This window comes from Physeter macrocephalus, unplaced genomic scaffold, assembly GCF_002837175.3.
Source record: "Physeter macrocephalus isolate SW-GA unplaced genomic scaffold, ASM283717v5 random_609, whole genome shotgun sequence".
NCBI classification, from domain to species: Eukaryota; Metazoa; Chordata; class Mammalia; order Artiodactyla; family Physeteridae; genus Physeter; species Physeter macrocephalus.
Genome location: NW_021145951.1, coordinates 2,177 through 29,750, shown reverse-complemented (window position 1 = coordinate 29,750; position 27,574 = coordinate 2,177). Strand labels below are relative to the sequence as shown.

Here is a 27,574-nt window from a genome sequence, read left to right as displayed (position 1 = left end):
TCTGTGTGTCTGTGTGTCTGTGTGTCTGTCTGTCTGTTATGTGATCGCCTCGCCCATCTCCTCTAACACCTGCCTGCTCTGGACCTCCCCGCCTCCCATCACTCGGTGGCTTTCCTCTTGGATGGGGGTATGAGGTGGGCAGGCAGCTCACTGGGCAGCTCATGCCCCTCCAGCTTGACCTTGATGAGGTGGTTGGCCAGTGCAAACTCCTCGTCATCCAACATGCCATCCTTGTCGATGTCGGCCAGCTTCCAGATCTTGCCCAGCACGCTGTTGGGCAGCTTGGAGCGCACCATCTCCTTCTTGGCATTGGCGCCCGTGATCTTGCCATCCACCGGTGACAGGGTGTAGAAGATCTCATCGTACATGGGTTTGTCCCTGGCCACCACCCACTCAGCATCATCGATGCCCTCCCCAGCCCCCTCCCCATAGCCGTGCCCGAAGGGGCCATGCAGGGTGCCCTCAAATGCTCCGCCCTTCACTATCTGGGCGGGCCACTGTGTCTCCTCCTGGCGTACCAGCACCATGAGCTGGGCAATGTCATGGGCCAGCATGTCGTCCACCACCTCCAGCAGCTTGCTTTTCAGTGGCTGGAATTTGCTGAAGTCCTGGGCCTGCAGCTGGTCCTGCAGAAAGAGAGAGAAAAAAGAAGGTGAGGACAGAAGACAATGGAAGGAGATCCACAAAAGATATGAGAGGAGGAGAAAAAAGGCAACGTTGGCTCTTGGTGGATTTTTCAAGAGAGAAAATAGTTGCAGGGGTTGGAGAAGAAAGGGAAATTTAACAATTACTGGTTTGATCCATTTGGATTTCCTTTAGCCTTCTAGAAAGCAAATACAGTCAGCTCCCTGTATCCGAGGGTTCTGCATCTGTGGATACAGAGGGCCAACTGTACCTCACCATTTTATATAATGAACTTGAGCATCCATGGATTCTGGTATCTGTGGAGGGTCCTGGAACCAATCCCCTGTGGATACCGATGGATGACTATAATTAAATTTCTCTTTAAGTTAGTTTTGGCTATTGAACAGTGAGTGAGTGGTTCTTGAATGCTGTACCCCTCTGAGACTGAGTCACGCGGGTGTCTACCTCAATAAGGGTGATACTCGAAAACACTGGCAGTGCTTTCACTACATTAATTATCTCATTTACTCCCCGGTGACCTTCTGAAAGTGGGAAATCACATGCTGTCCCTATATAGGGAAGGAAAAATGGAGGCATAGGCAACTAAAAACAAATCATAGTAGAAGCCAAAGGTCATTCCTAAGCCAGTAGTTCTTAATCAGGATGCTCTCGGGATTATCTGGAGAGAGTTTTCAACTATTGGCTTCTCCCTGAGGGTTCTGACTCAGTAGGCACGGGCAACAGCTCCCCTCCTTGACTTCTCATGACCCCCACAGCACACAGTAAAAGAAATATGTTCCGCTTTGCATGTCTTTGCCATTTTGAAAGGTCCTGAGTCTCAAGCATCCAGCTTCTCCTTGGCCTCTATAACGATAAGATAAGAGCTTCCCGCTCCCACCCTGGCTCTGGCCACAGCAATCTCAGGACACTGGGGAGAGGCCAATGCACAGGGGACAGTCTCAGAACAAGCACACTGAGTTCACTGCAGAAAAATTCAGAAAACACCCACGGCTACATTTCAAGACCAAGTGTGAGCCTGGGCATTGTCACCTCCCTTCTAGGGCAGGGCTGGACCAGGGAGGCTGGGGGGGCTGGTGCGGGGAAGGGTGGAGCAGACAAGCCTTTTCTCCTGCCCTCAGCACAACCTGCTAAGGTCCCTGTCTCTCCCAGCCTGTCCACATCTAAGCGTGTTTGGTGGGCTCCCAACTAGGGGGTCCCAGTATCTTCCAGAGGACGTGAGGGATGCTCCACTCGGCCCACACATATGCCCCCACCGGACAGCTATTTACATACTAATCCAGCATCCCTAACAAAACCTGACATCAGACAGGCAAACGAGTGAGAAGGTGAAACCATTTATGTTGCAAAAGAATTCCTCACGTTAAAAAGTCATATGGTCCCTTTCAAATGTCATCTTCCCCAAATGTTTGCTTACAGATCATTAAATTCTTAATACAAAGAGAAACTGAAAGTTGAAACAATTCTGAAATTAGTGGCTGGCTCCCGGTAGGTGGTTATAGGAATGAATGGATACGTGAACAAATGCATACCTTGGATGTCTATTCTTTCTTTCTTTTTATTTTACTAGATAGGAAATTAAAAATGCATATTTGGGATTATACTGATATTCTGAAATCCTAAAAGCAACAAGAGCAAAAATAATATTACTACTACATCTGCTGCTATTTTTTTCCTAATTCCCTAATTCTTAAAAACTTTTTATTTTTTTATTTTATTTTTTAATAAATTTATTTATTTTATTGTTTATTTTTGGCTGCTTTGGGTCTTCGTCGCTGCGTGTGGGCTTCCTCTATTTGCAGGGAGCGGGGGCTACTCTTCGTTGCGGTGGGCACGCTTCTCATTGCGGTGGCTTCTCTTGTTGCGGAGCACGGGCTCTAGGCGCACGGGCTTCAGTAGTTGTGGCACGCGGGCTCAGTAGTTGTGGCTCGTGGGCTCTAGAGCGCAGGCTCAGTAGCTGTGGTGCACGGGCTTAGTTGCTCCGCGGCATGTGGGATCTTCCCAGACCAGGGCTCGAACCCGTGTCCCCTGCATTGGCAGGCGGATTCTTAACCACTGCGCTACCAGGGAAGCCCTTCATTTTAAAATAATTACATGAGAATTAATCATGAGACGCTGTAAAAATTGTGCAGAGAGCTAGGTTCCTTGTGCTCATCACCCAGCTTCCTCTACAGTGACATCTCACCTAACTTGCTACTGCATTTTAAGAGCATAGTTGGTGCCAGGCCATGCTAAGTGCCTTGCAAATATTATCTGATATATGCCCACAATATCCATATAAGGTGGTGCTTTTGTAGCCTCAATATGTAGATGAAAAGACAGAGGGTCAGAGAGGATCCAGTTAGTATGGTGTGGTAGTTTTTTGCTTAGACCTTGGACACTCCTGGGGTTTCTACTTGCAGGCTGTGTAAACACTACTAAAACCGTAGGCAGGTTAATTACCTTTGTAAACCTCAGTTTGCTCATCTGTAAAAGGAGGATGAAATGCCTCCCTCAGAGGACTTTTCACACATAAGAAACTACGTGTGACTGACCCTGGCCCAAGAGAGGGGCCCATGGTATGCTCCAAGGATGGTGAGCTCCTGTGCAGATTTCTGCTTCTCTGTGGCTTATGTCCCAAATCGCTCCCAAGGAGGAGCTCAGTGGTAAACTTAAGCAATGAAGAAGGGCCAGGAGAATGTCAGGTGACTTGTCCTGTTTCACGTGACGTGGTGGGGATTCCAAACTTGTGGTGGCCAGGACTGGGGAAGGTCATGAACTTGAGGTATCGGAGCCCCGAACATCCTCTAACACTGCTGCCCACTGGGAGCACTGGGGCTGCATGTTTCTCCCTGGGCCCAGATACGGCCCCTGTTGGGCCCGTGTCAGCCCAGCAGGAAGGGCAGACCCAGGGCCATCTGCCGGCCTGCCTACCGATTCTGGGTTGAGTTTCCACCCGGGGAATCCAAGGGTGGCCTCCAGCAAGCTCAGGCTGCTTAGCCGGCTTGTTCCTTTCCTGGAGCCCCAGACCCTGGTTACCTGCATCCGCTTCAGGTTGGGAAAGTCCCCAGGTGAGATCTGGTGCTCCCGCTCGATCTGGCCATAAACCTCGGCCAGGTTGTTCACCAGCTCCTTCTTCTTGCTGTCCTTCCCGAACACCGAGGGCATCTCCTTCTTCAGAGAGCTGATAATGTAGGCATGGACCTGAGTAACAGGGGCAGAGAGAAACCTTCAGATCGAGACCTCAGTTCTTTCCTTCCCTCTAGGGCGGCTATCACCCCATCTCTTCCCATAAAGCCCCCCCACCCCAGGTAGCCTCACCTTGGCCAGCCTGGCCCTCTTGATGAGGTCGTTCAGCTTGCGCAGGGCAGCGTTTCGCGGCAGACTCTGGATGTCTCTGAACAGGTCCTGCTCCTCGGCCTCAAAGAGCTTCCGGTTGTCTGGGATGAGAAGGGGGTGGGACCAGAAGGAGCCGATGTAGACCCGGATCACCTCCGGGGTGTTCACGATCTTCCCCAGGGACCACATGAGGGCCCCGTACACCCGCATCAGCTGCTGCGTCTCAATCTGGTCCGCCTTGTTCAGCACCACCCGCATCTTGTCCTCGTGGTTCTTGAGGGCCTTGATGACTTCTGAGAACTCATCAGAGATGTCCAGCTTGTGGGCGTCGAAGAGCAGGATGATGCGATCGACCCGCTCGGCGAACCACTCGAGGACTGCCGCGAAGTCGTACCCTGCGACACAGCAGAGTCAGGGGGCGGGGCCTTTGGGGCGGAGGGTAGGGTTTTGCGGGGAGGCAGCCGGTGCAGTAGAAGTAACATGGTCTCGGGAGGCAGATCTGGGTTCAAATGTGGCTCCTCCACGTTTTCACAATTTGGCCTTCAGCCAGTTACCAAATGTCTCTGAGTCAGTGTTTTTCCATCTATAAATGGGCATACTAATAGTATCTAGTTAATAGAATTTTAAGGACTAAAGATGCTCAGAGCCCAGCACCTAGCAGCTGCTCAGTAGATGCTAGTTATTATCATTAACATCATTATCCCCATAAAACACAGCCACCATCCAGCTCCCCTATCCTTGCTTACGGTATTTAGGAGCCAGGGGCCCTGCTGGAAAAGAAACTCTGGACATATATTTTGAATAAAGACCCAGAAATTCTTAACAAGGTCCCATGGTTCAGACCATGCCCATCACTGGTCTGGAAGAAATCCGAGGCTCTTGACACACAACTTCTTCTCATGCCTGCTCATAAGCTCGCTTCATTCCTTATTCATCAGCTGCAGCCCCCAAATTCCCAACGCTTAAAACCACAAGGGGTTTCTTCCTTAGCATGGGACAGACCTCTGGCTGCCACACGTTGGTTGTCTGGCACTGAGCTGCTTCAGGTCAGGCTGGTTCCAGGAACCCCACAGCACCTGCTCTGCTCAACCCCAAGTAGCACTGGATCTGGGAGGGCCTGGAGGGGGAGGTCATGCCAAGATTCTGTACATTCAGCCTCATATTCACTGACCCTTAACAGCTGGAAGCAGCTTCACCTCTCTGTGCCTCAGTCTCCTCTTCCAGGAAATAGAGGACAAAATGGGGAAGTGAGGCTCAGAGAGGGAAAGTGACTTGCTCGAGGGCACACAGCCCAGGAACAGCAGCACTGGGATGAGGGTGGAGGTGTTAGGCCTACTGCCGCTCCCCAGTGCCACACCTCTGGCAGGGAGGTAGGAGCCCTTCCTTAGGCTCTGGTGGGATCAACGACCCCGGTTCCCAACATCACAGGCTTTCAGGGGCATAGACCCTGGGGCCCCAAAGCTCATTGCCACCACTGAGTGGGAGACCCAGCCATCCAGGAAAAAGCCAGCAGTTCCTGCCCTGCCTCACAGAGGAAGATTAGAGACCAGGGCAGGTCATTAGGCAGCTGCTTTGCAACTGAGTCAGATGCAAGCAGCTCTGCTCGCCTGGAACATCGGTCCTCAACTTGGGCGCGCAGCAGAATCCCCCAGAGGGCCTGTTAAAACCCAGATGGCTGGGCCTACCTCAGAGCTTCTGATTGAGTTCACATCATGACCTCATTTCCCCTTCGCACCACCCTCTGAGGCAGGCACAGTCCCACTTTCCAGAGGAGAAACCTGAGGTTCAGAGATGAGGGGAGAGCCAAATCTCCGGCATGTTGGGGGGTCAGGATTGGACCCCGCCACGGGGCCCTGGGCGCCCTGCACAGGCCGTGCTGGCAGCGGTCCTGCACCTGCACCCCTACCCGCCCCACCTCCCGCTCCCCTCCCGTCTCCTCCCTGCGCAGCACGGCGGGCCAGCAGCCCCCCAGAGCCCAGGAGGCCCCTGCACTCCTGCTCCCGGCGGGCCAGCAGCCTGCCCCGGCTCCCTCGCCTGCCTCCTCCCTTCCCAGGGCTGGCTCCAGGCTATTTTTAGTCTCCCTCGGCACAGCCAGGTGGAGGGCAGCTCTCACCTTCTGAAGGCAGTCCCTCAGAGCCGTGGGCAGGAGGCCGGGCAGAGGGCCCAGAAAATCAGGGCAAACTGACTTCCGGACCCCATCCACCCCAACCCGGAAAACAGGTCACGGCCCGGCTGCTTTGGTGCCGGGAACCTGCAGGCTTGCCCTCAGCTGTAGCTGGGGAGGGCAGGGGGCTCCGAGGCCTCTGGCCTTCTGCTGAGACCTGTTCCCAAATCTAGCCTGACAAGGTTTTGGCCGTGGTGGTGCAGGCCACGGGGAGGGCAGCTGTGAAGAGCGTGCTGTGCCCTCCCTCCCTCCCGTACAGCAGATTTCAGCCCTCACTGCTCAGCACACCGGCTCACAGGCAGCTGGTGGCAGCAGCTCACAGCCGGCTGTGCAGCCACAGCAGCTAGCCCTGGGCACTTAATGACAGGGCTCAAAGCAAGTGGGTGAGATGCACCCGGCACCAAGCAGAGGGAGGGCCAGGACCAGAACACAGGTCTTCCTGCCCTAAGCCCAGCACTCCAGCCAGCCCTCCACGGGCTGGGGAAAGCGAAGGGGCCAGAGAAGCTGCAGACAAGAGGCTTCTGGCCCCTGGGTTCTCACCAACCCCAGATGGCAGCAGCCATGCAAGAGGAGCCTCAGCTGCAAAAGCCTGGACGGGGGTGGGGCAGATCCCAGCAAGCTGACCAGCCCCCGCTTGGGGTGGGGCAGGAGAGTGACAGCAGCAGGTCAGTGCTGCCGGAATAGGCCGGCCCATGTCCGTTCCTGTCCTCACGGCTGGGTCAGGTGCCGCTCAGGCAGGCCCTTGCCTCTCTGCTCACCCAGGGATTTATCCTCCCCACACCGCACAGGGAGCTGGGCGGGGCAGGGGCTGCTCATCCTTCTCTGCTTCCTCTGCGCCCAGCACGGTGCCCCCCACACAGCAGGTGCTCTTATCAGCATTTGCTGAACAGACCTGAAATGTGAGCCCTGTTCTGCCTTTTACATCCCAGGGACAGTGAACAAGTCATCTCTGGGCCTCAGTTTTCTGGTCTCTGAATTGGAACCCACCAGACCCTGCCAGAGGGTGGCTGTGAGGATCCAATCAAAGAAGAGGATGCAGGTGAGACTGCTTGCCTGTGACCCTGGCTGTTCCTATGGCTCTGCCCCTTTATAAAGAGCTCCTTCCAGGCACCAGTTTCCATGACTTGGGTGTGCTCTGAAGGGGTCACCCAAGGAGCACTGGCCCGGGCAAGCCCACCTCTAGTTTCTGCTCAGCTATTAATTTGCTGTGTGTCCTTGGGCAAGTAGCCTCCCTTCTCTGGTCCTTGGTCTCTTTGCCTGTTAATCCAAAGAGTTGGACTGGAAGATCTCTGAGTTTCCTTTCTCAGTTCACAATTCCCTGCTTCTAAGACTGAAGGTATGAGGGTGGGGAGTACAGCAGGATGGATGGAGATTAGAAACAAGGAAGCTCTTGCAGGACAAGGGGAAGGAAGGCTGGGGACTGCTGTCTTTAATGCCCTGGGCTGCCTATGTGAAGCCTGCTCCTGCCTGAGAACAGGCAGATGGCTTCTGCAAACCCTTTCTAGGATCTCAGAAGCACAGAGGCCTCCTGTTCATCCTCCCACTTTTGCAAATTGTGTATGCTCTGGCAAGGCTGGCTATCCAATTACCAACTGGGTAATGCTGGAAGCTTTCTCCCCAGGTGTGGCTGTGAGGCAATAGAATCAAGCAATGACTCTGTGGGCTTCCTCTGAAGCTCAGCTTCCCTGATCCTGGCTATTCAGAGCCTAGCAGGCTCCAGGCTGGGTATTTAATTATTTCTGTAGACTGGGCTTATGCGTATCCAAGAATGGGAGCATCTGAAAGGCACAGACGGGACCTATTAAGGAAAAGGGAACGGGTCGGCTCTCCCATTTATTCTCTGTGTGGCCTTAGGCAAGTCTGAACCTCAGTTTTTTCAGCTGAAAAAATGGGAATAAAAACGACTGACTGATGAGGGGTCAATGGTAGAACCATGGCAACAAGATAGCGGAGGGAGGGCCCAGACTCAGTCTGGAGTCTCTGCCCTGACGTCTAGGGTGATAGGCCCCCTTTCCCTCGCTGGTCCCGGGAACGGCTCTGAGCCCCAAAATAGGAGCTCTTGAGCACCTGCAGCAGCCCAAGGGCTCATAAGATATGGGCTAGTGGGTGGTGGGAGATTCAGGCTCCAGGAGACTGATGGCGAAGCTGGCTGTCCTGGAATTGCGGGTAGCAAGTCTGCCGCCTCTGGAAGGTCTGGTGTGCAGGCACCTGGAGCAGAGACTGGGCAGCCTGCAGGGAGCTGGGGCTCTCCCCACTGACCCCAGGCTCCAGTGGAATGGAAGGAAAGCATTTCTAAGTAATGCCAGGCAAAAGGATATCAATGAGACAAACACAATAAGTGCGGCAACTCCTTAGTCATCAACCAGCTTCCTTCACAGCCTGAAAGGCAGTGCAGGGGCTTCCCTGGTGGCGCAGTGGTTAAGAATCCACCTGCCAATGCAGGGGACATGGGTTCGAGCCCTGGTCTGGGAAGATCCCACATGCCGTGGAGCAACTAAGCCCACGCGCCACAACTACTGAGCCTGTGCTCTAGAGCCCGCAAGCCACAACTACCGAGCCCGCATGCCACAACTACTGCAGCCTGTGCACCTAGAGCCCGTGCTCTGCAACAAGAGAACCCAGCGCACTGCAACGAAGAGTAGCCCTGCTCGCTGCAACTAGAGGAAGCTCGCACGCAGCAACGAAGACCCAACACAGCCAAAAAAAAAAAAAAAGCTTATTAAAAGCAAAGAAAGGCAGTGCAAGGGTGCTGACAAGGCAGCACATTTCTTTGTATTCTCAACCACAAGATCTCATTTGTTCCTCACAACGCTCCATGTGCCAGGAGGTAAACAGGCACGCACAGGGAAGGGAGAGGGAACAGAGAGGTTAAGGGGCTCACCCAAGCTCACACAGCCAGGTGGTGGCAAACTTGGGCCTAGGACCCAGATCCTTACTTCCATCTGCATTCCCTTCTCGGCTCAGAGCCCTGCAAGGCTGTAGCTCAGGGGGCTGAGCCCTCCAACCAGGCACTTACTTGTGGTGGTTACTTAAAAGGTCCCATCCTGCCCCCCAAAAGCTTTCAAGATATAAAGACATTTTAGCGAAAGAGAAGTTAGAAGGCATCAATTTGCAAAATGTGGGAAGAGTTCAGACGACAAAGGCCACACTACTTGCCTCCCCGAAGTAACCTTGAAAAGCAGTCCAACAGACTCATCCCAGGTCTCCCAGCTGGCCACAGGTTGTCAGTGCACCCTTTTAAAGGGAGTCGGGACTCTGATGCTCTGTCCCCGCGTGTGATGCCCCCAGAGCCGTGTGTGTATAGCGTGCGGTCTGGGGCCCCAGAGGCCCCTAAGTGAGGATGCCAGGGATGGGAGGCTGTGAGGATCACCCAGACCCTCCGGGGTCCCCCAGGGGAAAGTTGTACATGAGAGTTTGCCCTCATTCCTCTTCTTTGAGTTCTTCCTGGCAGGCAGGCCATGATAACGTGCTGAAAAGCCAGCGGACGGGGAGGCAGGAGACCAGAATTCCCGTCCCAGTTTTGTGACCTGGGCAAGTTTTTTCCTGCTCCGGCCCTCCTGAGTTCACCTGTACGGGAGGGGGGTCCGCTGGGAGTGATGTGCGCAGCGCGCCATGCGGTTGCTTTTCTAGGGTGGGGCCTGCGGGGATTTCTAGCTGAGAAACAGACAGGAAATGTGGTTCCCAAGTGGGAGGATACTCAGGCTTCCGGAGCCCTCCCACCTCGGCTGCATCCTTGCTTCTTCCCAGCAGTGGGTCCTGGGCTGCATCCTGTCATTTCCAGGAACTGCCTCCCTGGCCCTCTCCCGCCCACCCCAATGCATCTACATCCAGAGACAAGCGTGGGCCTGGGGCTCCCCGGGCTCAGGCTCCCGGCTGTCCCTTGCTTCTGCTGTGCCCCCAGGACACACACAGCCCCCCAGGTCCGGGCAGAGGGGCCACACTTTGTCCAGCTGGGGCCTGGGGCCTGAGTGCTCCTTCCCGTGAAGACTGAGGCCCGGGAGCCCCTTGGGAGCAGCTGGCTTTCCAGAATGTGGCACATCAGGCCTCGGCCCAGAGGTGGCTCCGTGTGGATTTGATAACGATGCCCTGGCATCAGGCTCAGTGAGCGGGACGTGGGCTGGATTTCAGGCTTAATACACCCCTCAGTCGGGTGCCCTCCTGCGGGGCTGTCCATGGACTATCCACGGGGCCCTGCCTGGCCCTGGGCTGGAGGAAAGCAAGAAGCACCAAATCTGTGCTGAGGCCAAACCCAGAGTTCAGAGAGCCCCGGGCGAGAAGCCACGCGAAGTGCGTTTGGTTCTGTGCACACACTTGCGTGCATGTGTGGGGAGCGGGGTGTGGAGGGAGGTGTGATGTGTGTAGATGGGGGGTGCATATGTATAAACTGAACTACTGAGTTCTACGGCTGATTGTGAAAGATGAGGAGGGAGGTCTTCATACTGGAAACTTTTCTCATTTGGGGTGCCCCTGATATCTGAGGGTGTCTGATCCCTGCCCCCCACCCAACTTTCCTGGTCTCTGTGGAGTGCTGGGGTCAGCACTGCCCCAGGCTGACGATGCAGGACTGGCGGCCCAGCTCTCAGCTCTTGTTTTTATCACAGGCTACTTTTGCCAGCAACTGCATTTATAGTCTAGAATCAGGAGGGCAGAGAACAAACTGGTCTGCATAGATACACACAGGGCTATCACTTCTCCCAGAGGTGGGGTGAGACCTGGTGGTAGTCGGTATGGGGTGGGAGGCAATAGGAAGGGTGGGCAAGAAGAACAAGCCCCCAGTTTGCTGTAGAGCAGCCACTGAGGTCCAAAGATAAAGTCAGGAGAAAAGGTAGAGGGATAGGAAAAGAATGGAATGGAACAGAAGCTGAGGAAGGCAGGACTCCCTAGGAGCAGGGCTGCCACATACAGCTGCACAGGCTGTGCACTGCACAACTGCAAGGAAGGCCATTCATGTAGATTACCCTGGGGTTGTTTAACAGGGTGACCCTGGATGGCAGATAAAGAGGAAAGAAGGGAGCTCACTGTGATCCAGACCCAGAGCTGATGTCTGGGTTTCCATTACCATCTGTGGACCTCAAGAGGTCATGTGATGGGTATCATTACCCCTTGTTATGCACGGGGACATTAAGGCTCAGGGGAAAAATGTGACCTCTGGAGACCCACAGGTTCTAAAACCCAATGCTCTAAACTCCCAGTCCAGTGCCCTTGGAATCCCTGAAGGCTGGAATCCTCTCTGGACCCACCTGTCAGGCTGCACTAGCCTTGTGTAGCCACCCAACCCCTGTGTAGTTCAGGTGGAGAATTTTGGCTGCTCTCCAAGCCTTCCTCGAGGAGATACAGGCTGTCTGTGTGAAACAGTAAATCCCCTTTAGGCCTAAGCTCAGGATGAACTTGGAGGAAGACTTACGGCATGAGGGTAGAGACTGGTCAGGAGAGAGGGAGTATCTAGGGAAACAAATAGAAACAAGACAGAGAGCCACCCACGCTGCACCCTACCCCCCGACCACGGGGCCCTGAACAGGGTGCCAGGGTGCTTACAAAGGGCAGGTAGGCCAGAAGGAGATGCTCCTCCCCACAGGGCCGTGGGTTCTATGCCCCCCCTCGCCCTTGCACCACCATACATGCACCTCACCCCAGGCCCATGCAGGAGGAAGGCAGACAGTCATCTAGTCAGTTCAGGGCAGAGTCCTGGCTGCTGCTCAGAGAGTTCTTGCCAGTCCAAAGCCTTCCCTTCCCGGAAGCTGCCCTCTGAGTGCCGATCTGGCTCCTGCCCAGCTCCCAGCTCCCAGCTCCCAGCCCCTAGCTCCAGGACTGGGGTGGCTGTGGCTTTACCAGCTTTTCTTCCCAGCAGTACAGCATGCGGCACAGAAAGGTTTGGGGGCTACCTGGGGCACACAGCATGGTGTGGCAGGAGAGGCTGGGGGAGGGGAGCTGGGAACTGTAGTTTCAAGATTTTTACAGTATCCATCTAGTATTTTAGAGCTAGGGAAAAACCAGTGATGATGATCTATAGCACCTCATGTTTACTGGGGACTTGCTATGTGCCAGGTAGGAGGCTTTTTACCTGTATTATTTCTTTTAATCCTCAAACAACCCTAGAAGGTAGATAGAATTATGTCCCCTACTCTACAGATGAGCCAGCTGAAGGAAAGAAAGCCGCCAGGTCACCCTGCCAGGAAGCGTTTAGCGGCAGGCTCAGGACGCTGGCGGTCTGGCTCCTGAGTTCCATCTCCTGACCCGCATGCCGGCAACCTCCCTCGGCGAACAATTACCCACATCTGTCTGGAATGAGCAGTTTTCAAGGGCTTTCACGTACCCAGCTCCCGACTCTCACGCCCCAGAGCACACTGTCATCCTCACGCTGTTGGCTGGAGTCCTCTGCAGGCACTTGTCTCCCCTGCAGAGCTGCAAGCTCCTGGGGCAGGGACAGCAGGAACTTCAGAAGCAAGCCAGGGTCTGGCCCATGAAGAAACCCAATGAGGTGCATAATGCAGACACTGATGTCTCCATTTCACAGATGAGAAGACCGAGGCCAGCTGTCTCCTGAGCTGCAGTGGACCCAAACCCATCTGCGGACCCTTGCCTAGGATGACCCCACACAGCACACGAGGCAGCAGTGGCTCATCAAGAGACAGCAAGGCCCCAGGAGCCTCTCTCCTGGTATGGAAGCCAGAGAACGTACCAGAAAGAACACAGCACAGAGCCAGAGCCAACCCTACCAGCTGCCTCACTTACCTCGGCTGATCCTCTGCTTCTCCCCGGAGAGGATGCCTGGCGTGTCGATGACACTGATGCTCTCCAGCACGGGGTTGGGCAGCTGAGCGCACACGAACCTGCAGGGGTGGGAGGAGACCCGTGCTGAGCCGCCGTCCCGTCCTTGCCTCTCAGGCACCCTCGTTTCAGCCCCATGCCAACCTCTCCTACCCTGGGCAGAGGTTCTGAAGCCCGGCCGCCTTCCAGTGCAGACTCCCAGCCCCAAGCCAGACTCAGCCCCAGCAGTGGGCCCAGGATCTGTACTTCGAGGAAGCTCCCGAGATGGTCCTAAGGCAGCTGTGGGCCTACGTTTGTGAGCCCCTGCTGTCGGGGACCCCAGGATGTCCAGCCCTCAATCCCTGCCCCCCAGGAGCACAGTCCGGTGGAAGAGCAGAGGCCCGCATAAGGACAACCACGATAGGGGTGTGATGGGAGCAGCGCCCCCAAGGGAGGTCAAGTGAAGGGCTCGGGAGATCCAAGGTGGAAGGAAGCCTTCCTGGAGGAGGCGGCACTGCAGCTGGCCTCGAAGAGTGGGACACACCACCCAGGAACGTTTATCTGGGCTTCTAAAAGGCTGTGCAAATACCAAACATTGCTAGTAGGATAGCAGTCAAGCCTTATTCAAGGAAATAGTCCCAGTAGCACATCCCAAAGTCTCCAAATACAAATTGGTAAGCCTAAGCTCTATCCGTCTGACTTCAAGCCTTCTCTCTTAAATGCCATTTTTGGTGGAAGCCAGCAAGGTGTCTGACCATCACAGGTACGGTTCACAGTCCCATAGTCTCCAAGAACAGACAGGGAAGGGAGCTTCTGCTACCCAGTGAGGTGGCTGCAGAGATGCAGGTTAGGGGAGGAGGCTAGGGATGCACGGGAAAGAGGGTCCGGGAAGCTTCTCAGAGGACGCAGAACCTGAACTGAGACCTCCAAAGATGACTGGCATTTGCCAGGTGGACAGGGGTGTGGACGGGAAGCCAGTGTACGTGTGTGTGCGTGCGTGTGTGTGTGTAGCTATGTGAAGATACAGACATGCACAGAGGGGAGATTGGAATTATTGGAATTATGCTGCCACGAGCAAAATGCCTGGAGTAACCAGAAGCTGGAAGAAGCAAGGAAAGATCTTCCTCTACAGGCTTTGGAGGGAGCATGGCCCTGCCAACACCTTGATTTTGAACTTCTGGCCTCCAAACTGAGTCAGTAGTTATTTTAAAGCCACTCAGTTCACGGTAGTTTATTCTGGCAGTCCTAGGAAACTAATAGAAGCAGGTGTAAATGCAGCCCAGAAATGAGGGGCGGGGAGAGAAAAAGAGGGGGTGAGGGAGAGAGTGTGTGTGTGTGTGTGTGTGTGTGTGTGTGTGTGTGTGTGTGTGCAGGCACCATTCCAGGAGAGCGCTCATCACTGGGCGAGAACCAGAAGGCTGGAGCCCCTAGAGATGTGGCCAAGACAGGGAGGCAAGGGGCCAGATCACAGGAGCCTTGAAAGCCACATTAAGAGACGTGGATTTTATACTGAGGGTGGTAAAAATCCATTGGAACATTTTAAGCACAAGAGTGACACAGTCTGATATGATGGTTGTCAGCATGTCCAGTTCAGTTCAACAAATATTTATGAAGCATGCGCTGTGTTCCTGGCACTGCGCTAGATAGCGGGGGCAGAGAAGTCCATGGCACAGCCCTCGCCCTACCGAAGCTCATGGTTTTCATTGTGCCTGCGGCCCAGCCACATTCTGGTCCTTAGGTTCTAAGGCACACCCCAGTATTCCTCAATACATTCCACGTTTTGCTGAAGCCACCTTGAGCGGGGCTGCTGTCACTTGGTGACCAGGAGGTCGTGTACCTGTGGCTGGTGTTTGGGGCCAGGGCTGCGGTTGAGGCATCGCCCAGGCTGGGTGCATGGAGTGAGCAGGGCAGGGGGCTGAGGATGACCCCAGGTCTTAGGAGCCAGAGACCAAGGGGACCAGGGTCTGCTAGGGAGGCAGGAGGAGGGCCCAGGAGGCGAGAGGGGCTGGTGGTTGAGAGAAACCAAGACCCAAGAGAGATGGGGTGAGGTGAGGACGGAAAGTGCTCACCACTTGTCACTGAGAGGTCGCAGATGACCTTCACACGAGCAGCTGTGACGGGGTGAAGCCATGCTCCACAGGTTGGGGGACAGGAGGAAGTGAGGAGGTGAAGCCCTGAAACTTGGCTGTGACAGGAAAGCGAGGGGGTAAGGGCTGGTAGGGCCCGCTGCAGGGCTTGCAAGAGGAGATAGATAGTTCCAGGCGGAGAAGGAGCCAAGGGAGCGGGGGAGCTGTCAGAAAGAGTAACTGACAGAGCCGTCCCCGGGCAGATGGCCGGATGCACGGGTCGGGGACGCAGGGGCGCAGACCCGAGGGGAAAAGAGAGGACTCAGCTCTCTGCAGGCTGCGTGGACGGCAGGGGCGGGGTGGGGGGGGACGGGACTGATGCAAACGAACTCCCTTTACGGACAGTTTAAAACAAACCAACTACAGGGAATCCATGGATACGGGCTTCCATCTTCTCTACAATAGGAAGCAAGGTCATCTGCCGAGAGAGGAGCCTGAGGTGTCTGGAGAAGGCTTGGAACACCCACAGAGAAGGGGAGGGGAGAGGTCAAGGGCCGCGAAATGGGATCACGGGGCAGCAGGCGTCCGGGGTGTAGCCTCCCTGTGTGTGCGCAGCTGCAGTGAGGCTGGTGGCACATGGAGGGCCCTGTCCCACCCCACCCCCGCCCCAATCCTGTTATCCCTCCAGTGGATATGCCTGACAGATCCCCGGCCAACAGTTAACCTACACATCTGTCACCCAGCTGTGGCGCGCTCCTGTAGGGAAGCGCGAACCTTACGGTGCCGTCTACGTATGCAGTGCCATCTATGTATGTCGTAGTGTTCCTGCATTAAGCCACATTCTTTCGCTCCTCTGTGTGTATGTGTTTGTGTGTGTGTATATATATATATATATTTTTTTTTTCAGTTTTCTCTGCCTGGAATGTCCCTTTTTTTTTTAACCCTTTCAGTGTGATTTCACTCATGACTGAACGTCTGGTTCGAATGCCAACTTTTCCGCAAAGTCCTCTTGCCTTGGAGGAGGACATTACTATTATCCTATTTTACAGATGAGAAAAGTGAGACACCGACCAGTCAGGTAACCTGTCTAAGATCGTGGTGCTATCTGGTAGGATTTGAACCCAAGTCGGTCTGAAGCCAAATCCCATAGTCTTTACCTTTATTCTAAATGCCTTCAGTTAGAGAAAGTAGTTAAAAAAATTTTAAACGCAACACAGATGCAAAATTGTGGTGTGGATCTAACATAACAAGCGTGATCAGGGGATCAGCCCGCATTCTAGTTAAACAGAATAGTGGGAAGGCCTGGGTCAGCTTGCCAAGCAGTCTCTAGAGCTTCCTCCACTCAAATTGACCCAATGGCCCTGGCGTCTTGTGGCTGACTTGTCCCAGGGGAGGTGACTTGTCCAAGGTCACAGAGTGAGTTTAGTAGGAGGGTCAGTGCTCAAAGCCAGGGCTTCTACCTGGCGTCCAGGGTTCCTGCCACCAAGTAAAAACAATATCTAGGAACAGAGAGGAACCTTCCTTTGCCTCCTTCCAGTTGGATGCAAAGCCCTTCCGTAGTTTAGGCGAAAGCTGGGAACTACACAGAGCAGCCCTCTCTGCTTTTACCGGAGGGAGGTACACATTAGAGAAATGTGATTTAACTAGTTGAACCCTTCCCCCAACTTGATCGGGAGAAATCAGCTCAGTGTTTGCAGCTCCTGCATCCCTAATCCATGGCGGTTTCATTCCCAGCAAGAAGGGGACAATCGAGAGAGATTCCAGGTCTGGAAAAGGTACAGGGTTTCCCAAGACCCTGTGCCGCCCTTTCACCTCTCATACTCCAAGAAGAAAAGAGAGCCCCCAAGGTCTGTGTGTGTTTCCTCTGCACTCACCTGTTCAAGAAGGCATTGCCAAAGGCGTTCAGTTTCCTGAAAGGTTTCTTAGGATCCACCACTAGGGCATTCCCGGGGATGGTACCCTCCACCTCTCCGTGCATCACCGCGATGAAGGAGTCCGTGGTCGGCTCGGGCCCAATCCTCATGCCTGAGAAATCCTGTTCCAGCAGGTACCTGGCAGCAGGGAACACAGTCATGATGCAGAGATTCTATTCACAGATCAACACCGCATGCCTACCACAAGGCAGACGGTGTGAGTCATGGCAGAGGGGCAGATCCAGAGCAAGCAGATTTCACAGCAGGGAGAGATTTTCACCGAAGGGGAATCCAAAGACCTTTGGGAGGAGGTGGGATTTCAGTTGAACTTAAAATAACAAATCTGTCCTTCTCGGTCCTTATCTTTTTCCCTCCATGAAGCAGTGCCGGGGGTGTGGGGCAGGGGGCGTGGCGAAGAGCAAGGTTTGGGCTCAGAAATAAAGCATGGCTTGAAACGGATTCCTACGCAGAATATTGTAGACTTCACAGCTGCAGGGAGTCTGCCAAAGTCCCTGCACACAGGCGTGGTTAGTATTAGATCACCCATAGGCTCTGCGGGCCATCCATAGGTCCTTATTTATTTATCTGCTTAGTCATTTAATGTAAAAATAACTCGTGCATGATACAAACTGTGTGACAGGAACACTATGACGAGTGGATGTCCATCCCGCCCTAGACTTTTGGTCCCACCCTCTAGCACAGGTACCAGGCTGCGGCCCCAGGGGACAGGTGCCTCTCTTTGCTCTGCTCCAGGCCTGGGCAGTGAGAGCCCAAGGCCACTGCCCTCCTCCACAGCTCCCTTTAGAACACATGGTGAGCCACAGCATGAAGAGAACAGGCTGGAAAGACAACCAGGCCCTTTGGAAGGAGCTCAGAAGAGCTTTGAGCCCGAACAGCTCTGAGCCCACACAGCTTAAGGCTGGACTGCGGGCGGAGGCGTCCAGAACTGCCCTGGGTTGGGACTGGCCAGAGAAGAGTCCCAGGGGCCACGATGGACAAGGAGCTAAGGGGTGTGTTGCCCCACAAACACAGGCCCTCGGGGGAGCCCTCACCGTGTGCCAAGACCCTCCCCCTCAACCTTGCGGGCCACTGTTCACGCTCAGAGGGAAAAGTCCAGGAGCGCTCAGGAGAAGGGATGGCAAGTCAGAGGCTGCTGGCTGGGGAGACAGCCTGAGACCTCCAGGACCAGCGGTCCTCAGCTGGCTGCCCATGGAGCCACCGTGGAGCTCCAGCTGCCGGGGCCCAGCCCAGAGGTTCTGACCCGCTGGCTCAGGGCGGGGTCCTGGCGACCGGTCCTTTTCAGGAACTCCCCAGTTGATTCTGATGTGCAGCCGGGGTTGACAACCTGCTCTAGACCCTGTCATTATGCTGATAACACCACTGACGCTCAATAGCATGTCCACGCCGTACGTCGCACTCATCACTTTGAGAACGTATCTCTTTCTGGCTTCACCGCACCCCTATAGGTAGGGCTCTGCGTATCCGCGGGGTCCACATCTGAGGATACAACCAACCGTGGAGGACCCGTGGCTGAATCCAAGAATGTGGAACCCGCGGATCCGGAGGGCCGGCCGTACTGTGCCATTTTACATAGGGGACTTGAGCACCTGCGTGGGAGGTGGGGTCCTCGAACCAAGGTCCCGCGGATACTACCAAGGGACGGCTGTACTGAGGAAACCCGGGCTTTGAAGGGTGCCCTCAGTACAGCCGTCCTGTTAGCTCACTATTAACTCTTTAACGTGATGGAGCTGGAATCCAAACCCTCATCAATCTAACACCAAATCCTTTGCTCTTCGACTGTCTTCTACCCCGAGGAAATGCTCTCTGCCCACCCTGTACCACCCCAAGGGGGTCTGCTCTGCCCAGCGAGTGGCAGCCAGGGGCACTGGCTGGGGTTTCTTCCGGCTCATCGACATCCCTCTGTGTCCTGAGCTGTTAGTTTACTCCGTGCTTCCAGGGCAGTTCAAGTCGGGTTGCCACGGGCTCCCTCCTCAAGGAGCTGGCAGGGGAGCTGCTGCGGAGGGGCCGCTGCCCAGGGCCACCCCGCCTGCACCGGGGGTTTTAGGTTGCCTTGGGAAGCCCCCCCATCTCCCTCCAGGATCCCAGCCCCACATTCTGGGTGTGAAGACAGGATTTCCTCCCATCAGGGGACCATTTTGAAAGCTGGATTGTGATGGGGATAAATCACCACAGCTGCACTTGGACGACGCTTCATGCTTTCTCAGACGCTCCTTCTCCTTCAGGGTTTCGGGCGAGAGACAGGGAACCTCAGGGCCTGGGGCCAGCAGACCTGGCTTCTCTAACCTTCAGAGGGTTCTCGACCTCTGCAAACCTCAGCCCTTTCCTCTGTAACATGGGAGATCATTGTTCTGATTTGTTAAGCACCTGTGATGTGCCAGGTACTGTTCTAGACTTTTCACAAATTGTCTCGTTTCATGTCCCGTTTCTGCTCATGTAAGCATTATGACCCGTATCATCAAATGGGCCTCATGGGTAAACCCACCTCTTCGGGTGTTCTGAGGGTTAAATAAGTTACAGACCTTAAGCACATAAACCCGTACCTAGAACCTAGATCATCATCCCATTTTACAGAAGAGAAGATAAAGGTTAAACTATTTGCTGCAGGTTATGCAGTCAGTAAATAGCAGAGCTAGGACTTGAATCTAACACTCACACTGCTAACCACTGCATTCGCTGTCTCCCTTCCTGCCTGAGGTAGCTCCTTGACCAGGAAGTGCAAAAGGGCTGAGCACCCCCTTGGGACTAGAAGGAAGAGTGGGACAAGAAGGCCACAAAAGAATCTGGTTTGGGGGCTTCCCTGGTGGCGCAGTGGTTGGGAGTCCGCCTGCCGATGCAGGGAACACGGGTTCACAACAGTGAGAGGCCCGCGTACCACAAAACAAAAAATAAAAAAAGAATCTGGTTTGGCAGGAGGCTGGCCGGGGCCAGGCCTTGGGGGAAAGGTTAGGCTTCAGGGCCCACAAACCCAGGAACTACTCATCTCCGTAAACATCTGCCCTTGGGGTTCACACTTTGGCCTCGGTGGGTGGGACGTGGCAGCAAAAGCTGTTCCTATCAGGTGACCCAAGCAGGCCCCAGGCCCACTGGATCTAAAAGGATATTCTTGGGACTTGAAGCAGTTTCATGAGAATCAACACCGTGATCTGGAAACCCCATCCGTGCTTTGCCCACGTGCAGGGAGCACCTATCCCAGTGGGTGCTTGGGTGAGAAGCCCCAAGCAGGGGGTGTGGCATGGGCGAATTCTGAGGCAGAAGGAGGGTGGTGGATATCACCAAAGGCTTCAGGGACAGCTGAAATAGACAGAGGTGGAAGCAAACAGTCTGAGGCACCCTTGAAAATGGCCAGCCTGAACAGGGCCAAGCAGCAGTGAGGAAGTACCTTCCTGACCCAGGCGTCTCAGATTTCATCCCTGAGATGCGCTGTGCTGGCAGGCAAAGGGTGATGCGCCCCAGCATAGCGGGGGCCACTTCCTGGGATGTTCTGGAGCTGCAGCCTCAGGCGGCCCAGCCAGGGCCTGGTGGCTGGAACTGCTGTCCTGCCTCCTGGGCTAAACCCACATGACCCCAGGTTTGCCGACCACACACGAGTCTGGAGAAATACAGAGTCCAGTGAAGCCAAGAGCAAGTCCAGGGATGCAGTCAGGCCAAGCAGAGAACCCACGGCTGGGTAAATTCTCAGGGACATTTGGGTATGGCCTGCAGCCCCAAGTGCCCCCTTAACAAAGCCACCACTGTGTCCAGAAAGGAAAACCTATTGAGGAATATCATGGCTGCTTCTCTATGGGGAGTGATACAGATGGCCTCTGTTGCCAGGCAAAAACATTCCCAAGGCAGTGTAAAAAAAGAAAAGTTAATTCAAGCCTGGGTGGGAGCAGCTGAGATGGGGAAGCAAGAGGATAAGGAGGGGCAGACAGGCTGAGCACCCGCTGTAAGGCAGGTGCTGTTCTGCGACCTTTCCCTGAATTATTCCACTTAATCGGTCCTAGAAGCACTGTGGGATGGCTGAATTATTTCAGTTTTGCAGGTGAGCAAGTTGAGATGGAGGCTGCCTGCCTGAGTTCAGGGCCAAATGCAAATATTTAGAGGCCCAAAGAGCTGAAAAGTTTTGGGTCCCCCTTCCTTGCTATCCAATGTAAAATAAATACTAAACCATAAAATGGGTACAGGGAAGTCCAACGCAATTCGGATTTTACCCATGAGGCCTACTTTTGTTCATATTTTTCTTAAGCAAACTCTTTCCTAACATTTCCCTCATCTTTTGGTGTCCTGCTTGGCTGGCAATCTAAGCATGTGGCTTGCATTACTGGTGACCTAAGCACCCAGGGTAAGGCGTGGAGCCAAGAATCTTAACCCAGCCTCCAGGGTACCCATCTCTGCAATAGCGGAACCAAACCTCCCCGCTGCTGGGGCAGCATCCAGGGCGAGGAACAGAGGGCCCGGGGCCACAGGAAGTGCCACCAGAAGCCTTGGGCTGGCTGGACCCTCTGCCTTGGCTCAGTTAGGGAATGCGCCTTTGTGGGTGTCTGCTTCATCACAGATATGACCTTGGACAAGTCCCTCAAGAGCCCACTGCCTCAGTTTCCCCAGTTTATAGAGTGGGGCTAATCCTGGGTTTCTAACTAGCTCAGAGGCTTAGAGTGAAGGTTTTGAGATGACATACAGGAGTTTGGGAAAAACAAAGGCTGCACCAGACATGCGCCCACATTGGCAGAGAAAATAATTAGAGAAAACAAACGTCTCATCACTGCCTGTAAGAACTCAGCGCATTTCTACCTGGACTCCAAATCCAGGGCCCTCGCCGCCTCTGTGAAAATCCACGTAGCTCTTAATTTGCATATCTTCAGGTAGACGCAGAAGGCACGTATCACTTTCTGCCCGTGTTATAGGTACTCGTGTTATATATCTGTATCTTGGTTTGTTTCGTTTCTGTTTTTGTCTTTGGCCGCACCATGTGGCGTGTGGGATCTTAGTTCCCTGACCAGGGATCGAACCCGTGCCCCCTGCAGTGGAAGCGAGGAGTCCTAGCCACTGGACCGCCAGGGAATTCCCATATATATCTGTATCTTTGATCTCTCTAAGCCTTGTGTACTTCAGCTTTAAAATGGGGTCAAGACAATAATGCTTGTCCTGTCGGCCTCTCGGGGTTCCGGGGGTACCGTAAGTCACTCCACGGACACAAAGTGAGGTAGGAGATGGGGGACTCGATGGCTGAGTTGAGGTCTGAGTCAGCTCTGTGCTCCACGGAGCAGTAACCACTGTCCCTGGAGAGCAGCAGCCTCCACCAGGGATCAAAGTGACCCCAGCACAAAGGAGACCAGTGGCCAGACTGTCAAGCCTCCCACTAGCCTTGCCTTGTCTGCCCACCCCTGCAACAGGCTGGCCCGAGTGACCCTATGAGGTGTCACTATTCGCATGTTAGAGACAAGGACACTGAGGTTCAGAAAGGTTAGACCTTCCGAACGTGGTCTCCTGGCTGGGAACTGGTGGAGCCTGGGTTCTGCTGAGCCGCCCGTGTTCTTTCCGTGGCTGCGTTCTGCTGTCAGTGGGGGTGGGATGGAGCCCTTCCCCAGAGGTCCTTCTCCCAATGACCTCCACACCTGACTCTCAAGGCAGATCTTAAGCTGGACCTCAGGCAGGTGGACCCAGTGCCTCTGCCCTAGGCCCTCTGCTCCCTTGAGTAACACTCAAGCCTTGTAAGAGGCAGGTGGATTTCCACCTAGTCCCACTTAAGGACCAGCAGATCAGAGCCCTGGCAGGAAAAGGACATCCATGGACCTCGGAGGGGGGACAGGAGGGAGGACTTGCAGGGGCTGTGGCTGGCAGGATGGGCCTGGCAGAGGTCAGTGGGTCTACCTGGAATGGACGGATGGCCCCTTCTCTAGCCCTTCAGCTTTCCAGAGAATCATCTTTCCTGGGGCGTGATGCTGCCATGAGGCCTGGGCAGCAGAGATGCCAGGGAGATGATGGGAGAGGGTACAATCACAGGCAAATGCTGCATCACCTTGGGGGGAGGATGCAGAGAGCCCCCTGAAAAAGTGGGGGAGGTCGAAAGGGCTGGCTGAGCAGCCCCCCCACAGCTGGCCCACCCCACCATGTGCTCATTCATAGTTTAGAGTCTGGGTCACGCTATAGAAGAGCCACAGGTGATCCTCAAGACCAGCTCAGATCTCCCTGTGGACAGCCAGGCAGCTTAGCCCCAGCAGCCCTGGGCCCCATACCCAGTGCTCCCAACCCTCTACTCCAGTACCGCCGCAGTCCAGCGAGGCCTCCCTTGCAGCCCCTGAGACACTGGGGACACTGGGCCTTCCAGTCACTGGGGCAGCCAGTTATTCACCTCCATGACCAGGGGGCCAAACGGTGAGAGAGAGGAGGGACTTGAGGCTTCAGGCCAGCAGGAGGAAGAGTGAAGGGAGAAAAACAGTAGAGGAGGGAGGGAAGGCTGTCAGGCCAGAAGGACACAGAGCTACTGTACTTGGAAGAGGCAGCCTGTGTTGAACGAAGCATCCACCAGCCCAATTTATTGTTTATTACCCTGGGTTGCCGGGCCTTAGGCCAGGGAAGTTATTTCAGGAGGAGGTCATAGCACATTAATTAGTTGTTAGAAGAATGTCCTTTTCTGTATGTTCTTCCTGAGACAAGAAATAGACCCTGAGGCAAGTACATATAACTGAAAGTGGATGGACACTCAGGTGGCAAAAGGCCAAGGGCTGGGGAATGAAGAGGCAAGTCTGCTTCCGAGGGAAAGGTCCCTCACAGGTTCAGGCCGGAACACAGACCTGAATTGCTGTGTTCAAGGCAAGAAGCAGGGATGGGAGAGGGCGTAGCTGCGAAGGCAGGCTGTACTCTGCACCCAGGCGCGTTTAGCTACCCCAAGGGGAACTTTCTTTGCTTTGGGGGAGGGGTGTTGTACCAGCCTACCCTCTTGGGAAGCAACTCAAAAATATGACTCTTAATACCAAGATTACAAAGTAAGAAAATGTTAAAACAAAACAAAACAAAACAAAAAAACAACCCCAGAACTCTGTACAACCTTTGGCCTAGTCATTTCACTTCTGGGAATCTCTGAGAAAACAGTCTAATATGTGGAAAAATATTATGCACAGAGATATTCAGAGTGATTCTACAATAGCAAAAAATAAAATTAGAAACAACTTCAAACATTCAAAAGAAGTAGATTGGTTAAATGAATAACCGCATATACATGCAGTGAAATATCATGTGGCTCTTAAAAATAATGCTTACAAAGATTTTTAAAATTTACCCGGGAAATGCTCAGGCTATGAGTGAAATAAATCCACATACAAAATTACATTATGGCATGAACTCAACTGTGTTATAAAATAGCTAAAAATACTGGTGGAAAGATATATATATATATATATATAATATTTAAAATGGTTTCCCATGAACTCAACTGTGTTATAAAATAGCTAAAAATACTGGTGGAAAGATATATATATATATATATATATATATATATATATATATATATAATATTTAAAATGGTTTCCCGAGTCGTGGGATGATGGGGCATTTTTTTCTTCTTCCTCAAATTTATTCTTATCTGCATTTTCCAATTTTAAAAAATAGCTGTTCAGTGGATTTAATGAGAAGAAAGGAAAATATGTAATTTGGTTTTGGAGGGCTTCCCTGTGCTGCAGCCCCTCCTCCCCTGCTGGCAGTCTCTCCCTCAAAGGGAGACAGGCTTTGATGCACGAGCTAAATTCAGTTACTGACATGAGTGCGGACGGAGAGCTCTTGTACTCGGAGGATAAGAGAGAGGAGGGATCTGCCTCTCCTGGCCTTCCTGTCTCCCTCAGATAAGGAGTAATCTATGGCAACTTGGCTCTGCCACTTTCTTAGACCCAGTTAACAGCGAGCATGATTCGGGCAAAGCCAGGACAGTGTCTCAGACAAGACGCACGTCTGCTGCTCCAGGATCCTGCCCTCAGGGACGCTAGCTTCTCCCCTCCTCCCCTCCCATTCTGCAAACCTCTACTGGGAGCTCCTGTAGCTGAGACCCCAGGCGAGGCCCCAGGGAGCTAAGGCACAGTAGTAAGCGCTGGTGCTACAGCAAGGAGAAGCTCTAAATAACGTACTAAGAATTATAACCAAGGTGTGTCCAGAGGGCTGCAAAAGGCTGTGCAAGGGCGGGAGCCACCTGCAAAGGTGGCTGCAAAAGGGGGCACCTGCAAAAGGCCTGTGCTTCCCATGGGGCATAAACCGGGCCAGGTGGAGGATGCGTGTTACAAAGGAAACCGTGAACAGAACCCAGGTAGCTCTGAAGTGCCTTTGGCAGCAATGGGTGTTTAACAAAATAAGGGAGATGGATTAGATCAGGGGTTCTTGCCCTAAGGGCCAAGGCAGCCCTTGAACCCCTCAAATTATATGTAAATTTGGGATGTATGTGCATTTTTCTAAAGATGGGTCCACATATTTCATCAGATTTTCAAAGGAGGTACTGACCTTTTGAAAAGTGAAGAAGCAAAGAATTAGATTCATCATTAAGGGCATTTGTAGTTCTAACAATATAAGATATCCAAAAGCCCACATTCCCCCTGGGTACCCAACTTCAGAAATCACTCAGCCTCTCAAAGCTGCTGAGTCCAAGGCTGTCCACCCCACAAGGAAAAACTCATCTGGTGTTCCATTCAGACATGACATGTTAGTATGGTACATGCCCTGCTTCCAAAAGGCTTGTGTTAAAAGCTTAGAGCTGGGGAAAATTTGAATCTAGAAAATCAGGAACCAGACTGTGAACTTTTCTGCTTTCCTCGCCAAACAAAGCACAGTGTTTTGCATGTTGCAGGTGCTTGGTCAGTGAATGGAAACAAGAGCACCCCTGCTTTGACACCTTCCACGGGAGGTGAGCACCACTGACTCTGGGGGCGGTGGACACAGAACACATCACCACTCCGTACGAGCCTGGCTCTCAACACAGAGGGCCACGAGCACCCTGAACAGCTTGTAGGGCTGCGAATGAGGCCGAGGAAGATGGCCTGGCCTTGAAGGCTGTGTGGACTGAGGACTGGAGAGAAGCCTGTCTTCTAAAGATAGGAGAGGTCCTTATCACTCTGGTGGACAATATAGGGACCTCTCTGAACGCAGGGTGGACAAGCTGACTTCCTGAGGATCCCTCCAGCCCAGGGATTCTGTAATCCAAGGGGATGGATGACTCACCCTCAGAGTTACAGGCATTTAGCCAACCATCTCCTCCCATGCATCCAGGACCCGCATCCCAGGTCAGCCTCCCACCCTGTTATATGGCTTTGAACAATGTATTTAACCTCTCTATGCTTCAGTTACCTCACCTGCCAAGTCAAGGGGCTGGATGAGACCATGGCCAGTATCCCTTCCACCTCCAAAAGACTTTAATATGATTACTGAGCCATTAAGATCAACGGAAAAGAAAAAAGCATTCTGCGTCTGGACGCTGCTTGTCGCCAGTCTCCAAGAGATATCTGTAGGAGCTCTGCTCAGTGAAGGAAACGGATAAAAGAAGGACAAGTGGAACTACCAGACAGAGGGCCACAGGCTCCCAAGCCCACCTCCTCAGCTGCAACTGTAAAGACCTCATATGAGTGGCTGAAGCCTTTAGAAGGCAAGGGAAGGGGTCCTGCCCATCAAGGGTATGTCCCTACAAGGAGAGGGGGTAAGACAACCCCACCAGCCTAAGGTACTCTTACGACCAGGAGCTTTCTCACTTGGGCTTCCTGGGTTTCAGTTTCACCGTCCATAAAATGGGAAGAATAGGGATGGCTCTGAATTTTAACACTTCAAACTGACCACCAAAGCCAAGGGCTAAGTGCAATGGAGAGGCACTAGGTAGGATAGAGCAGGGGACCATCCAATGCAATTGTGGGGTAAGCTTTGGATACCCGCACACAAGGATTTCTTCAGAGCCTTCAAATGAAGACTTCCCACTTGTCTCCACGCAGGAGGGGACATCGGGAGTGAGCGGAGGGCCTAAGCGCTGGGCGGCTGGGTGGGCTGCGGGGGCCCTGGCCGGCTCACCTGACGAAGGTGGTCTTCCCGGTGGAGTACTGGCCCACCAGCAGGACCATGGGCTTGTTGTCGAAATCAGCATCCTCCAGGGCGGGGGAGTGAAACTCGTGAAAGCGGTAGTGCTCTTCCAGGGGCAGCAGCTTGGTCCTGTAGAGTTTCTTGAGACCCTCGCTCACCGTCTGGAAGACCTCGGGGTCCTTCCTGCGGCGGTCATCTGAACGCAGCCAGCTGAACATCGCGGCCACCGCTCGCCGCCCTCTCGGGCCCGGTGCGCAGTCCCAGCAGGAGGGCGCGGAGTCCGGCGACACCCGTTCCTGGGGGAAGGCGTCCTGCAGGGCGGGTCCGCCGGGCTCCCAGCTGCGCCGCCGCCTCACCGGAGCGCGGGGCTCAGCCACACCATGGCCGGTGCGCAGGGCTCGGGGGTCCCTGGGGCGACTGCGCGGGGCCGCGAACGCGCTCTTCCCCTGCTCCTGGGACCAAGCCCAGGCCCGGCTTCATCCAGCAACCAAGGCCGGAGGGAGATAAAATATCTGGACTGGGCGGGAGAGCTGCGATCTTGGGAAAAAAGTCAAACCTGCAATTAAAATGTCAGATGCCGGGGTCCCCGGTCTCCCCCAGCTCTCTCCCGCCTTGGCTCGGGTGCGGTTTAGGGATGCTTTGGCTCTGCTCCCGCCCGCCTGGGAGGCTCAGGGGAGGAG

At 54.0% G+C, this 27,574-nt stretch overlaps 1 protein-coding gene across 1 annotated transcript; it reads right to left on the bottom strand.

The window, feature by feature from the left end:
• On the bottom strand, positions 1-27,574 carry EHD3 (EH domain containing 3). Its single transcript, XM_007127884.4, has 6 exons — positions 26,886-27,574; positions 16,812-16,988; positions 12,857-12,954; positions 3,943-4,355; positions 3,661-3,825; positions 1-626 (listed from the first exon to the last, which is right to left on the bottom strand). The coding sequence occupies exons 1-6, from the start codon at positions 27,110-27,112 to the stop codon at positions 99-101; spliced, it is 1,608 nt and encodes a 535-aa protein (XP_007127946.1). The 5' UTR covers positions 27,113-27,574; the 3' UTR covers positions 1-98.

Excerpts from the sequence above, each read along its gene's own strand:
- EHD3 (XM_007127884.4), bottom strand. The coding sequence starts at position 27,112 with ATGTTCAGCTGGCTGCGTTCAGATGACCGCCGCAGGAAGGACCCCGAG. Across the intron at positions 4,356-12,856 it reads GAAGCAGAGGATCAGCCGAG|GGTACGACTTCGCGGCAGTC; the intron begins GTAAGTGAGGCA and ends GCTGTGTCGCAG. Across the intron at positions 3,826-3,942 it reads AGAGGGCCAGGCTGGCCAAG|GTCCATGCCTACATTATCAG; the intron begins GTGAGGCTACCT and ends CCTGTTACTCAG.